General features: G+C 39.7%; 1 protein-coding gene across 2 annotated transcripts in view; it reads left to right on the forward strand.

The window, feature by feature from the left end:
• RAB3C (RAB3C, member RAS oncogene family) overlaps window positions 1-12,588 on the forward strand; it is a 272,146-nt gene that overhangs the window by 118,687 nt on the left and 140,871 nt on the right. For both annotated transcript variants that reach the window (XM_072826518.1, XM_072826517.1), the window contains exon 3: window positions 1,014-1,132. In XM_072826518.1, the coding sequence (XP_072682619.1) occupies window positions 1,014-1,132 (119 nt within the window). The remainder of the gene's footprint in view (window positions 1-1,013; window positions 1,133-12,588) is intronic.

The raw sequence follows: 12,588 nt of genomic DNA on the forward strand, positions 1-12,588 counted from the left end.
TCCCAGATCTCACTATTGTGTGCAATCTCTTCTGCAGGTCCTGAACCCCTGTATTTGTAAGCTCCTCTCTCCCATCTTATGCTAGCCTTGCCTCCCCAACCTTTAGGAACAGCAGTTAATACTTGGCATTTATCGACCGCTGTTTGTGTGCCAGGCTCTGTGTGAGGCACTTCACATACACTGCTTCATGTACTCCCAACAAACATGCTAGACTTTAGAGAGGCTTAGTTACAGAAGTCCTATGGCTTGTCCATGCTCCCCCAGCAATGTAATAGGAGAGCAGGAAGTCCAGGTCTGTTAACTCAAACATTCACACAAAGCAGGTATTTTTAGTCCTTTACAGTTGAATGAACTGAGATTAAACTGCGTGCTTTTAAAAGCAGGGACCGGGCAGCCCCGGTGGCTCAGCAGTTTAGCGCCGCCTGCAGCCCAGGGTGTGATCCTGGAGACCCTGGATCGAGTCCCACATCAGGCTCCCTGCATGAAGCCTGCTTCTCCCTCTGCCTGTCTCTGCCCCTCTCTCTCCTCCCTGTGCATTCTCATGAATAAATAAATAAAATCTTTAAAAAAAATAAAAAATAAAAAAAAAATAAAAGCAGGGACCTTTTCATGAAATTCTTCTTTTCTCCCACAGTGGTTTGTACTTAGATAGATTATAAATACATAATGATGGGACTAATGAACCCCTCTGGTTTTAAACTATACAAAAAGTTACAGACTTTGATATGTATAATCTTTCTTTTTATTGTATTATCTATGGTTATCTGCTGCTTAACAGGAATGAACATATGTAGAAGGTATTTTGAGCTAGATCTTTACCAAAAAAGAATTTTTCATAATATTGCAGAGCTGCCATATGAAAATCATGAGGGAAAACAAGATGAAAAACATATATAGTTATACTTTGCAAGTATAATCTAGATTCCCTATTATGACTGTTTTTGGAATAATTAATCACTTCCCCAAGTATGTATTGCCTTATTTTTTGAGAGATTATTGTTGTTATTTTTTAGGACACAGCAGGCCAGGAAAGATACAGGACTATCACCACAGCCTATTATCGTGGGGCCATGGGCTTTATTTTAATGTATGACATCACAAATGAAGAATCCTTCAATGCAGTACAGGATTGGTAAGTAAGAACAAATACTCCCATCACTAATAATAACGGTGTTTTCATTTGACTTTCTCTTCCCCCTCAAAGCAGTGACCACACTTTAGTGTAATATGTGTGTTTGTTGTATACTATAATCCCCTTGTGCTTCATAAAGCAGACAAATACAAGCTATGCTCAGGGTTGTTGTTTAGAGATTGATACGAGAGCTGATTCTGGTGATTTTCTACATTTTAACCTTCCAGTGCTTTGCAGCCTGTCACGCTAAGTTCCATGGAGACTGTTATTTTTTTTCAATATAAATAATAAATGGTTTGGAAATTTGCTGGTCTAAAATAGGGATTTGCAAACTGTGAACCATAGGGCCAAGTCTGGCCTCTGGGCCTAATTTGGCCCACCACTTGTTTCGTAAATAGTTTTATTAGAACATAGCCAGGCTCATTTCCTTATTGTCTAGGACTGCTTTCACACTACAACAGCACAGTTAAGTTGTTTTCACAGAAACCATATGGCCCACAAAGCTTGAAACGTTTTCTCTCTGGCTGTCTGCAATAAAAGCTTGCTGACCCCTTGTCCAGATTTGTTAAATAGTTCTCAGTTTTTCTTCAAGTTGAAAAGTTTTGGAGGACTGGGATAAAGGCAGAAATAAAAGCCAAGCGTGTCCTGACTCGTGGCTACATCAACTCTGTGCAAACCCCTCTGTCCCTGGTGAGTATGCTCTGCAGCGGAGAGCTTGTGCAGCTTCCTGAAGCCTATTCACCAGCGCCTTGGGAGGACACGTGGGAGACCTGATGGTCATGGTCATGGATTCAAAGCAGCAGGACTAAGCAGAGTTGGCTTTCAGGTGGCAAGAGCCAGCATCTAGCTAGGGCTTCGTGTGGTAGAAAGAGGAAAATGGAGCTCCCACTGCTGGTAACAGGCCTCAACAGACATCACATTTCAACTGCAGTCACAGCTTGGCTTATGTGTGGAAATGTTAGCCAGACAAAAGTGAAATAAACTGCATTCATTTTTCCCCATTTTACATCACAGTATTATCCAAAGTGATTTTTTATATGTATATCAGCTCATTGAAGGTCAGATGCTATTTAAAACTTCATTTGCTTTAGATTATTTCTTTTGATTTTTAATTGGTCATCTGAGAAAACACCTACATCTCTCCCACTTCCACACGCAGATGCACACACACTTACAATGCAAGAAATAATGCTTTTACAATAGCAGCTCCAAAAGGAAATATATAGCTATAAACTGAAAAGGACGAGCTTGGGACTATATGAAAAAGTAATTATCTTCCACTGTGGCACATAAAAGAAGGCTTAAGTATGCTTCTTTTTAGTAGACTGAATATTGTAAAGATGCCAGTTCTCCTCAAATTAATTCATAGATTCAAGGCAATCCCAATTAAATACCAGCAGGTTTGGTACAAAATGGAATGAAACAGAGTCCAAACATAGACACAAATCCATCTGGGGACTTAGTTTATGATGAGAGTACCATTTCAAATTAGTGACAGAAAGATTTGTTCAATTAATAGTGCGGTGATATTTGGTTAATTGTCACCCACAGCTCTGGCACACAGACAGCTGTGCAAAATGGTCATTTTAACTTTGATGCTTTCCTCTCGGGAAGCATCAAGACCCAGTGCTTCCGGACCCGAAGTGTTCATGAATCATGTTCCAAATGCTGTTTGCACCCACAGTGCTTGCCCTGTTGTTTCAGTGAAAGTTATATGACTACTGAGAATACCAAGAATTGAATGCATTACAACCAAATGGCAACAAGGCCAGGAACCAAGCTCTCGGTACTTCTGGCTCTGGCATCAGAAATGATGTGGAGACGTTTGGCTTCCATATGGCCTACCCGGCACCTTCCCTCGCTCACCCCAGTCAACCCAGCATCATCCCCACCAATGCTTCCTCGCCTGTCAGCCAACCACCTGCCCTATACCAGTCTTCCTCAGCCTCGAATTCCCTATTTGACTCTTTACCACTCTTTGTTTTTTGAAGCTCTGCTCCCCACCCCCACTTTTTTTCTTATTGAAAGGTATGTTTTCCAAATTATTCGTTCCTCCCTGGGACTGCTTTTCTTTCTACTTCCAAGATTTCCTTCACCCAGCCAAGGGTAAGCGTACCCCCATGGTTTGTTCCATTGGGCTCATTTTTACTTTCCTTGGCTCTCCTATCCCCTCACGCACATCATTTATCACTTATACCGGATGGCTCCCAAGTTTACATTTCTGGCTCCAGTCTGTGTTCTAAACTGCAGTGTTGCATTTCCAGGTGCCCAAAATATATCTTCACCTGGATACCTTGCTGATGCCTCGGAATCATTTATCTCTGCCTAAAATTGCTCACCTTCCCGATGCCATTATTTCTTCTCACTGACACCACAACACTCTGTCACCCAGGGTTCACCCTGAATCCAATTCTAACCTCCAACCACCTCAATCTGGAACTTGATCTTACATATTAATTTTTTTCTGAAATATCTCTGGATTCTGCTCCTGCCTCTCATTCCTACTGTGACCATCATTGTTCTTCTTATTATTGTCATTTGCTTCTACCCTCACAGTAGCCTCCTAACTGATCTTTCTTCCCTTAGATTTCTTCCTGTCCCAAGCCATCCTATCCCACTGCTGCTGTAAGAGTGTCCTAAAGACCATCATCCTAAAGACTCCTGCATAAAAGCCATGACTTACCATCACCTTCCGAATTAATTAAAACTTCTTTAGCCTGACATTCAGACATACCACACCATGAAGCCATTTTACCTTTACAGTCTCTTCTCACTATCATAGAGGTAAACTGATCTACTCACTGTTTCTAGAACTTTCTAACCTTTGTGGGTTTTTGCTTTGATGTTATCTCCTGCTTTGCATATCTTCCTCACAGCCTACTCCCTCCCCTCCCCAGCACATCTAGATCTGTCAAAAACCAACAAAACTGACAAAATCTTTACTCGTCTTTTTTACAATCCACAGTTGTATGATCATTATTATTAGAGGGGTTTTATTCACTCAAAAAACATTTATTGAGCACCCACTTGTTTGACAATCTACCAGACATTGTATTTATGCCAGCATTTTCTATCCCAGTTAATGGATGCACCGTCATCCAGTTATCTGATATAGAAATCTGAGCAGTGTTTTTGATTTCTCTCTTTTATACATTGTGATGTACTTGGCCATCAAGTCCAATAATTTTGACTTTCGGAATGCCTTTCAAATCTATTCTTATCCTCTGTTGCCACTGTCTTCACCCAAACTGTCATTAGTTCTCATCTGCTTTATAAACCTTCTGTCTTGTCTTTTTCCCTTCAGGTCCCATCCACCCCACATGCTATATCATACTGCCTTTAGAGCCTTTAGAGCTAGTGAACCTTAACACTAACACTTTTTTTCCAAAAAAGATTGATTGATTGATTGATTGATTGATTGATTGATTTTGGTGACACAGAAAGAGAGAAAGAATGAGCAGAGGTGAGAGGCAGAGGGAGAGGGAGAGAATCTCAAGCAGACTCCCCACTGAACATGGAGCCAACATCGGGCTTGATCCCATGACCCTGAGATCATGACCTGATCCAAAAACAAGAGTCAGATAATCAGCCAACTCAGCCACCCAGGCATCCCAAACCTTAACATGCCTTAAAAATAAAATCTTTAGCAGCGTCATATTACCTATCATAGGGCGTCTGGAAGCCCATCTGAATTACTGTGGACCTTTGACAACATGAAGAAGCCCAGAGTCCACTCTGGACATACTAAACCAAATCTTCAGTGATAAATCTGACCATATGTATTTTTGAAACCTTCACAAGTAATCCTGAAGCCTATTTCTGACTAAGGCTATTGGTTTAGAACATAATCTAAACATGATAAGCAGTGTAGCCTCTACCCATCTGTGTCACTAACATCGCCTCCTACCACTCTCCTCCACTGGTCCTGTGCTTCAGCCAGACAACTTTGCTCAATTTATAGATGTTTGATCCCTTTAATACCTCTGTGCCTCTGTTTGGAATACCTTCTCTGTTATTTTTCCAACTCTTATTCAGCTTTTTTTTTTTAAGATTTTATTTATTTATTTGAGAGAGCACGAATGCAAGAGAGAGCACAAGCTTCTGGGAGAGGCCGAGGAAGAAGCAGGCTCAGGGAGCCTGAGCCTAATGCGGGGCTGGATCCTGGCACTCTGGGATCATGACCTGAGCCAAAGACAGATGCTTAACAGACTGAGCCACCCAGGTGCCCCTCTTTTTCACCTTTTAAGGCCAGCTCAAATATCAACTCTTGTATGAAGCTTTCATATATACTGCTACCCCCTTTTCTACGCACCCCAATTTCCAATGACCGTGCACAAAGCTAGTCACACTCTTATATCTGAATCCATGGTACCCTAGCCCTTTCTATAAACCATGTACAGAACCTAGCAAACTGTTGTTATTTTGATTACATTTTTCTTCTATATCAGCCTGTGAATTCATTAATCTTTTTTCTCTTGTACTGAATACAGTACAATCCTATAATTGTTTCTGAATTTTTATTGTAGTAAAATACACATAGCAAAATTTTCAACCTTAACCATTTTTTAAGCATACCATTAGTGGTATTAAATGCATTCTTAGTGTTGTCACAACCATCACCACCATCTATCTCCAAAACCCTTCATCTTGCAAAACTGAAATTCTGTTCCTTTTAAATAATAAATTTCCCTCTTTTCCTCTCCTCAACCCCTGGCAACCACTATTCCACTTTCCATCTCTATGAATTTGACTATTCTAAGTGCCTCATATAAGTGACATCATAAAGTAATCTATTACTGTACAATAATACAATGTATATTTTGGATGGATGATCCAAAGAACTCTAGAGGATCACATCCTTTGTTGATATCCCAACAGAAATATGAAATTAAGACTGACATAGTCAGGATTTAATGGTTCTATTCTTCCTCCCAACAAAAGATTTCATATTATTATGTCCCTTGCTGCTATGGCACTAATTATATTCAACTTTGTGTCATTCTCAAGTATATGTTTGTCTTAAGTTCTTAGTAGATTACAGATTGTTTGCAGAGCAATACTATGTCTTCCTTGTTTGCATTCCCAATTTAATATAGTTAACATCACAAAATAGGTAGTTTTAAAAATATTCTTAACTGAAACAATTGACCTGTCAAAAACCTTGGAAAATGTTTATGGAATAAAAACAGAATTGTATAATAAGAAAAAAAAAACCTGTTTAGGCAAAGTAATACAGTTCAGCATTTCATACTTGCTTTACATATATGGCTTTAGTAAATAGTACTTGGGAAAGGAGAGAGCTTGGTGACATTTGTTGGTGACTTTCTACACTAGGAAATAAAGCTTTCTCAAAAAAAAAAAACATACAAAGGAATATAATATCTAAATTACTAGTCTTGAGTGCTGATCTTAAGGGTGCCAAAAGGGAAAAAAAAGCATAAAAAACATATATCATAAAAAATAAAAAATTAATTGGGACTGATTGGCAACTAAAGTTTCAAATACTCTTCCTAACAAAATGCACTTCATTTTTTTAAAGGTTTTATTTAATTATTCATGAGAGACACAAAGAGAGAGAGAGAGAGGGGCAGAGACTAGGCAGAGGGAGAAGCAGGCTCCATGCAGGGACCCTAATGCAGGACTTGATCCCAGGACCCCAGCATCACACCCTGAGCCAAAGGCAGATGCTCAACCACTGAGCCACCCAGGTGTCCTACAAAATACACTTCAGTTGCACAAAAAGGAAAGAAAATGGTTTTTGGTTGTGATCTCAGTAAAATCCTTAAGCCAACCATAGGGACATTCAGATTATTAAATTTCTTAGCATTTCATTACACACAAATTCTAAAGTGTTAAGAAGCCAGGCATAGGGATTTAGAGAGAATAGCAACAGATCATGGTGAGGAAATGGTGGCTATCCCTTTTTTGAAAATACATTAGACTGTGCTTTCAATTTTCCAGTGGAATTTTATTTGAGGAATTAAATAAAAATAGCTTCTTTTATTTTGCCAAATTACAAAGTTCTCTAAAATTATTACAAAATGAAACTCACTGTGAGCTTATCTATACATTTATCTGGAGTCTACAAGTATTAAAAAAAATGCAAGAATGTGAGGAAGGAAATACAAAAGAGACGTACAATATGGTTAATAAAATAGGATTAGTTGAGTAACTCCCAAGAATCAGAAGTGAATAATTGTTTTAGCCCTCATTCATTGGAAATGGGGTGGAAAAAGCTAACATGCTAATTCTTTATTGTGAAGTGTACAGTCTCAGGACAGCAGGAGGGAGGAGCCCAAGTTCCATATACATGGATGACTCATTTTAGTAGCAGAAGGGGAGCTTCAGTGTGGGAGGCAAGAGACCATGGCATTGGCCTGAGGGGAGCTGCTTTGGGTTATGACTTTCTCGTGTGGAGGTGATGGTTGAGCAGAGCCCTTGGAGAGGTGTCTAGTGGGAGCCATGTAACAAGTGGCCAAGAGCCGCCTCAAGCAGGTAAAGCAAGATCTGGGGAGCACATAAAAGGTGTCAGAATTCAAAAGCTTATGGAAATCCAAAGGATGAAATGGAGTGCAATTTAGTTCTGGGATTCTTGGAAATCAAGGCCAGGGGTGGTGGGGGGAGTAAACATGGGGTGTTCTATAGCTCTCATTATAGGAAGGGGAGAAATAGCACTCCAATCCCCCAAGGCAAAGAAAGTTTTCTTTGAATTAAATTCTGATGGTAATGTCTTTTATTTGGGACACATTGGGTTTATGTCAATGATGGCTTATACAACTAGTATTAAAAAGACCTCAGGAGACTCCTTTTTTACAGTTTTGCCACAAAACACAGGAGGCAAACATTAAAGCATGTTCAATGAAGGCCCCCATGAGATGCTAGGCAAATACTGTACTCTGAACTCATAGACTTCGTGCGGTCCCTAGTGATCCAGGAACTGAATGGTGACCACTCAAGGGAATGCTTGGATTCCATGCTACCTAGACTATCTTCCCTAAATATCATTTTTCCATCCTGTACCTTAGGTAGAAGACAGTGTGAGGTCTCACACTCTGAAGAAGGCCTCAGACACTAATATTATGTCTAGTATTTGGAATACAAATGCTCACCTTGTATTGTAATTGTTAACAAGTCTAGTTTTTGAACTTCTCTCAGTCTTTTGAATTTCACATACCTCTGGGTTTCTCTTCCTCTGGGCCTTTGCACATCCTCTGCCTTCTATCAAAAGCACATCCCTTCAACCACAAGATCAAGCCAATTTCTTGTCCTTCAGATCTCAAGTTGTCCATCATTTTTTTAAATGTTTTTTCAAATACCATATTCTTTTAGTTGCTTCTGGAATATACTCTCTAAACATTATGGCACATATATCTTAAAACATACTGTTTTGTTTATTTAGTGCTCTGTTTTCCTGCTGAATTCCAAGTTCCTTGAAAAAAAAGGACTACGCTTGTTTTCTTCACCTTCTTGTCCCAGTGTCTACCCTAGGGAATGGCACTGAGTGCCCACTTAAGACATATTTATTGAATGAGTGAGTAGAACTTGCATGGAGAATGTGCATCCCTTGAAGCTCTCTGACTTAATTGGAGTGTTTTGTAAAAAGATGTGGAAAAGTAAGGTGGCTGTAAACAATCATATTGGGAACTGCAATTCTTTGGATTTGTCCACATGGTTAAAATATGTGGAGTCGTGGTCAGTAGGTAGACTAATTTGCCAGATCCCCATATGCTTACACCCGCAGTTTGTTAGAGAACAAACTGTGTGGAGTTGTAGAGTCAAGGGCAGGACTTTAGTGGCTCCATTATGTGAGAAAACAGAAGTTACCTCTTTTTTTTTTTTTTTTTTTTTTTAATAGTGTTCTGTGCTTTGAATGCTCCCATGGGCTTTGCTTTAAGAAACAAATTAAATAGGGGCACCTGGGTGACTCAGTGGTTGAGCCTCTGCCTTTGACTCAGTTCTTGATCCCCGGGTCCTGGGATCAAGTCCCCCATCAGGCTCCCCGCAGGGAGCCTGCTTCTCCCTCTGCCTATGTTTCTACCTCTCTCTCTCTCTCTGAGTCTCTCATGAATAAATAAATAAAAACTTTTTTTAAAAGAAACAAATTAAATAAATGTTAGAGAGACAAGTCCCAAATAGATTTTATTAGTTCTTGCAACACAAAATCACCTTTGAAAATTTCACTGACTTTGAAATGTTTATCAGATGAGCAGTGGCCAGAGAGTTACCTGGGTCCCAGTTGGAGCATGGCCCCAGGAATATGAAATTTGGATCCTTTGTCCAGGCTCTTCCTAGACGCCCAGCACCCAAGACTCAGTGGTCTATGCCTAGAGCAGTGCCTTTCAACTTGACTTAAAATCTCCCCATTCCTAACTTGAAATGCATTTCTGTTCTAAGTATGGCATGGCCACAGGCTGCTATATTTCCTGTAGGAGAATGTCACTGACTTATCTTCCCCCACCTTATTTATTTACATTTGGCTTTTTATGACACAGTGAGGAACTCTAAATATAAGTTTGTTTTTTTGTTTTTTTGTGGGTTTTCTTTTGAGGCAGGAAATCTGGTGAGCAGATTGATATTTTTTAAAAACCACCAGACTGAGGATAAAAGTCTAACACCATCTTCCCACCAGTTCTAAATAATTCATTTCTATGACGTTCAGGGTACCATTGCAGATGTGCTAGAACCAGAATGAAATTTCACCTTCAAACATTCTCTTCCTCTGCAGTGTTTTGTTATCCCAAAATATAGCATGGTCTTAAATGAAATTGACATCATGTTCAATATGAAAGAATTTAAGACTGGTAATAACACTTAGGATAAGATGAACAATTCCGGAGCCTTCATCTATGGCCTCCTAATCTTGTTAAGGGTCCTCCTAACCAGAGAGTCGGTTGAGAGTGGGTAGTGGTGGGATTAGAACACAGATGTATGATGCTAAGGCTCATTACCACCCCATAGTGGGCATCAAGGAGGCTTTCCTCTCCCTGGATCCTATTAACTCAATCCCTCATCGCTGCACTGCCCTAGGCTTAAAACATTTTTCCTGCACAGATAACCCAACATAAACTCAAGCTTATATTTAAAGGATAGATAGCTTCTAATCTATAGCCCTTCCCAATACACCTGAAATAAACACACACCCTATCCCCTCAACTGTCTTTTGCATCTCCTTTTTGGTTTACCAGGCCAGAAACATGAGGGTTAATCTTAACTCCTTGTTTTCTGACACCCGACATGCACCCCTTCAAAAAATACTATTATATCTTGGCTCTGATATCAAAATACAGTCTGCTTTTGTTGTTTAAGGATGTTAAACTGCATGAAGTCACCAGAAATGTTGAGTTGGTGAATACTGAATTGTTGCTCCATCGGGAAAGTTGAGAGTCAGGTTGCTGTGAGCTTCTGGTCACATTTTTGCCAGTGGATCAGTGTGTACTTGGTTTTAGCTGTGTTTCTACTTAAAGACACTTTATTTCATGTATATTGTTGATCCGTGAACTTTGAACTTTTGGCCAAGAGCAGCAAATTCATGCTGAAATGAAGGTTATCTGACACACATATTTCTGCACAGGCATATCACCACCTTTTTGCACTTAGGAACACCAGACAGCACTTCAGTTTTATGCTCGGAGGCCATTTTAAACAACAAAATCACCAACAAAAAGCACAAAATGCAAAAAGTATGGCACTAAATGCATTTTGAAAAAGCACTATTTACAGAAGACTACTGAAACAAGGTAGAGTGTGGTCTTTTCCAACCTCCACTGGGAATGTGTGCGTCAAGCCACTCAAATTTTTCATCACTTTGCTTATGTCTGCAAATGTCTGTGAAAGCACTGTGAATATTTATTTTGGGATTACAAATAAATTTTAGCAAGTAGGCAAATTTGCAAATACAGAATCCATGAATAATGAGAACCAATTTTATATCCATAATCCCATCACTGCCCACCATTTCTACCGAGTATTAGTTTGCTCGGGCTGCCGTAGCAAAGTCCACAGACTGGGTAGCTAAATAAGAGAAATTTAAAGTCTCAGTTCTGGGGCTCTAAGTCCCAGATCAGAGTATTGGCAAGGCTGGCTCCTGAGAACATGAGAGTGAATCTGTTCCACAATTTTCTTCTAGCTTCTAAATAGCCTCAGGCATACCATGGTTTATAGATGGCTGTCTGCTTCCTGTGTTTTCATATCATCTCTCCTTTGTATGTGTTCCCTCTGCGCCCAAAGTTATCTTTTCTCTTTTTTTCCCCAAAGTTATCTTTTTTCTAAAGATACAGTAATATTGGATCAGGGCCCACCTTAATGACCTCATCATAACTTGGTCATCTCTAAATGCCTAATTCTAAATATGGCTACATTCATAGGTACTTAGGGCTGGAACTTCAATATTTTTGGAGGGATACAATTAAACCCATAACACACAGACACCACCTTGATCGGACTACCATCCTCATCTGTCTGGAATGTTGCTATAGCCTAACTGGTCACCCTAGCTCTACCACTGTTCTACTTCCAGAATCTTCCCAGCGCATTAGGGGAGCTTTTCAAACTGTAAATCAGATCGTATCACTCTTCTTTTTGAGACATCCATAGCATCTCACCTCTCCTCGAGTAAAGCCAAAGCCCTATGAGAGCCCATGAAATCCTGTGCAACTGACTCACCACCTCTCTGATCTCACCTTCTATTCTTCCTCTTGCAGCCTGGCCTAGCCACAACAGCCTTCTTGCTATTCCTAGAACATACCAGACATGCTTCTTCCTTAGGGCATTTGTGCCTGCTATTCTCCTTGCTTAGAAGTCTCTTTCCCAGATATCCTTATGGTTATCCCTTCACCTTATGGTTTTCACTGTAATGTCACCTTTGCAGCAAGGCCTTTTTCTCCCACCCTATTTTATATTTCAACCCTTTTTATTTTATAACTTACTGATCTATCACATCTGTCTCCCCAGCAAGAATGCAAGCTTCACAGAATAGCAATCTCTGTCTTTTTTATGCAGTCTTATTATGTGTGGAGAACAGTCCCTGGCACATACTAGGTGTTCAATACATATTTGTTGAGCAAATGAATATATGAAAAATAGAAAGAGAAGTATATGGGACTAGATCTTATCCATTTTCTGTCTTTATAGTCTGGTGCGGTCCAAGGCACATATCAATTATGTCCGACAAAAATTGATGATGAGAGCAAAAATTGTATCAGACCATTATGACGAAAATAAATCAATGAAAATAAATCAATCCTTTCAATTCAAATGTAGTGAGGAGGTAATGCCTATTTTACCCAAATTTTGTCTATATTACAAAACTCCCCCAGCTTGTCAGTTGGATGGAAAGCATATGTAGGTAGAGTTGATAAAGAGAAATGAAAATGTTTTAGCATGCATATGGGACAAAGTGACTTGAGGTTAACTGTTTTTTTTTTTGTAGTACATTCTGTCCCTAAAATGGCTTGGTT

The sequence above is a fragment of the Canis lupus genome, chromosome 5 (assembly GCF_048164855.1).
Source record: "Canis lupus baileyi chromosome 5, mCanLup2.hap1, whole genome shotgun sequence".
Classification (NCBI taxonomy): domain Eukaryota; kingdom Metazoa; phylum Chordata; class Mammalia; order Carnivora; family Canidae; genus Canis; species Canis lupus.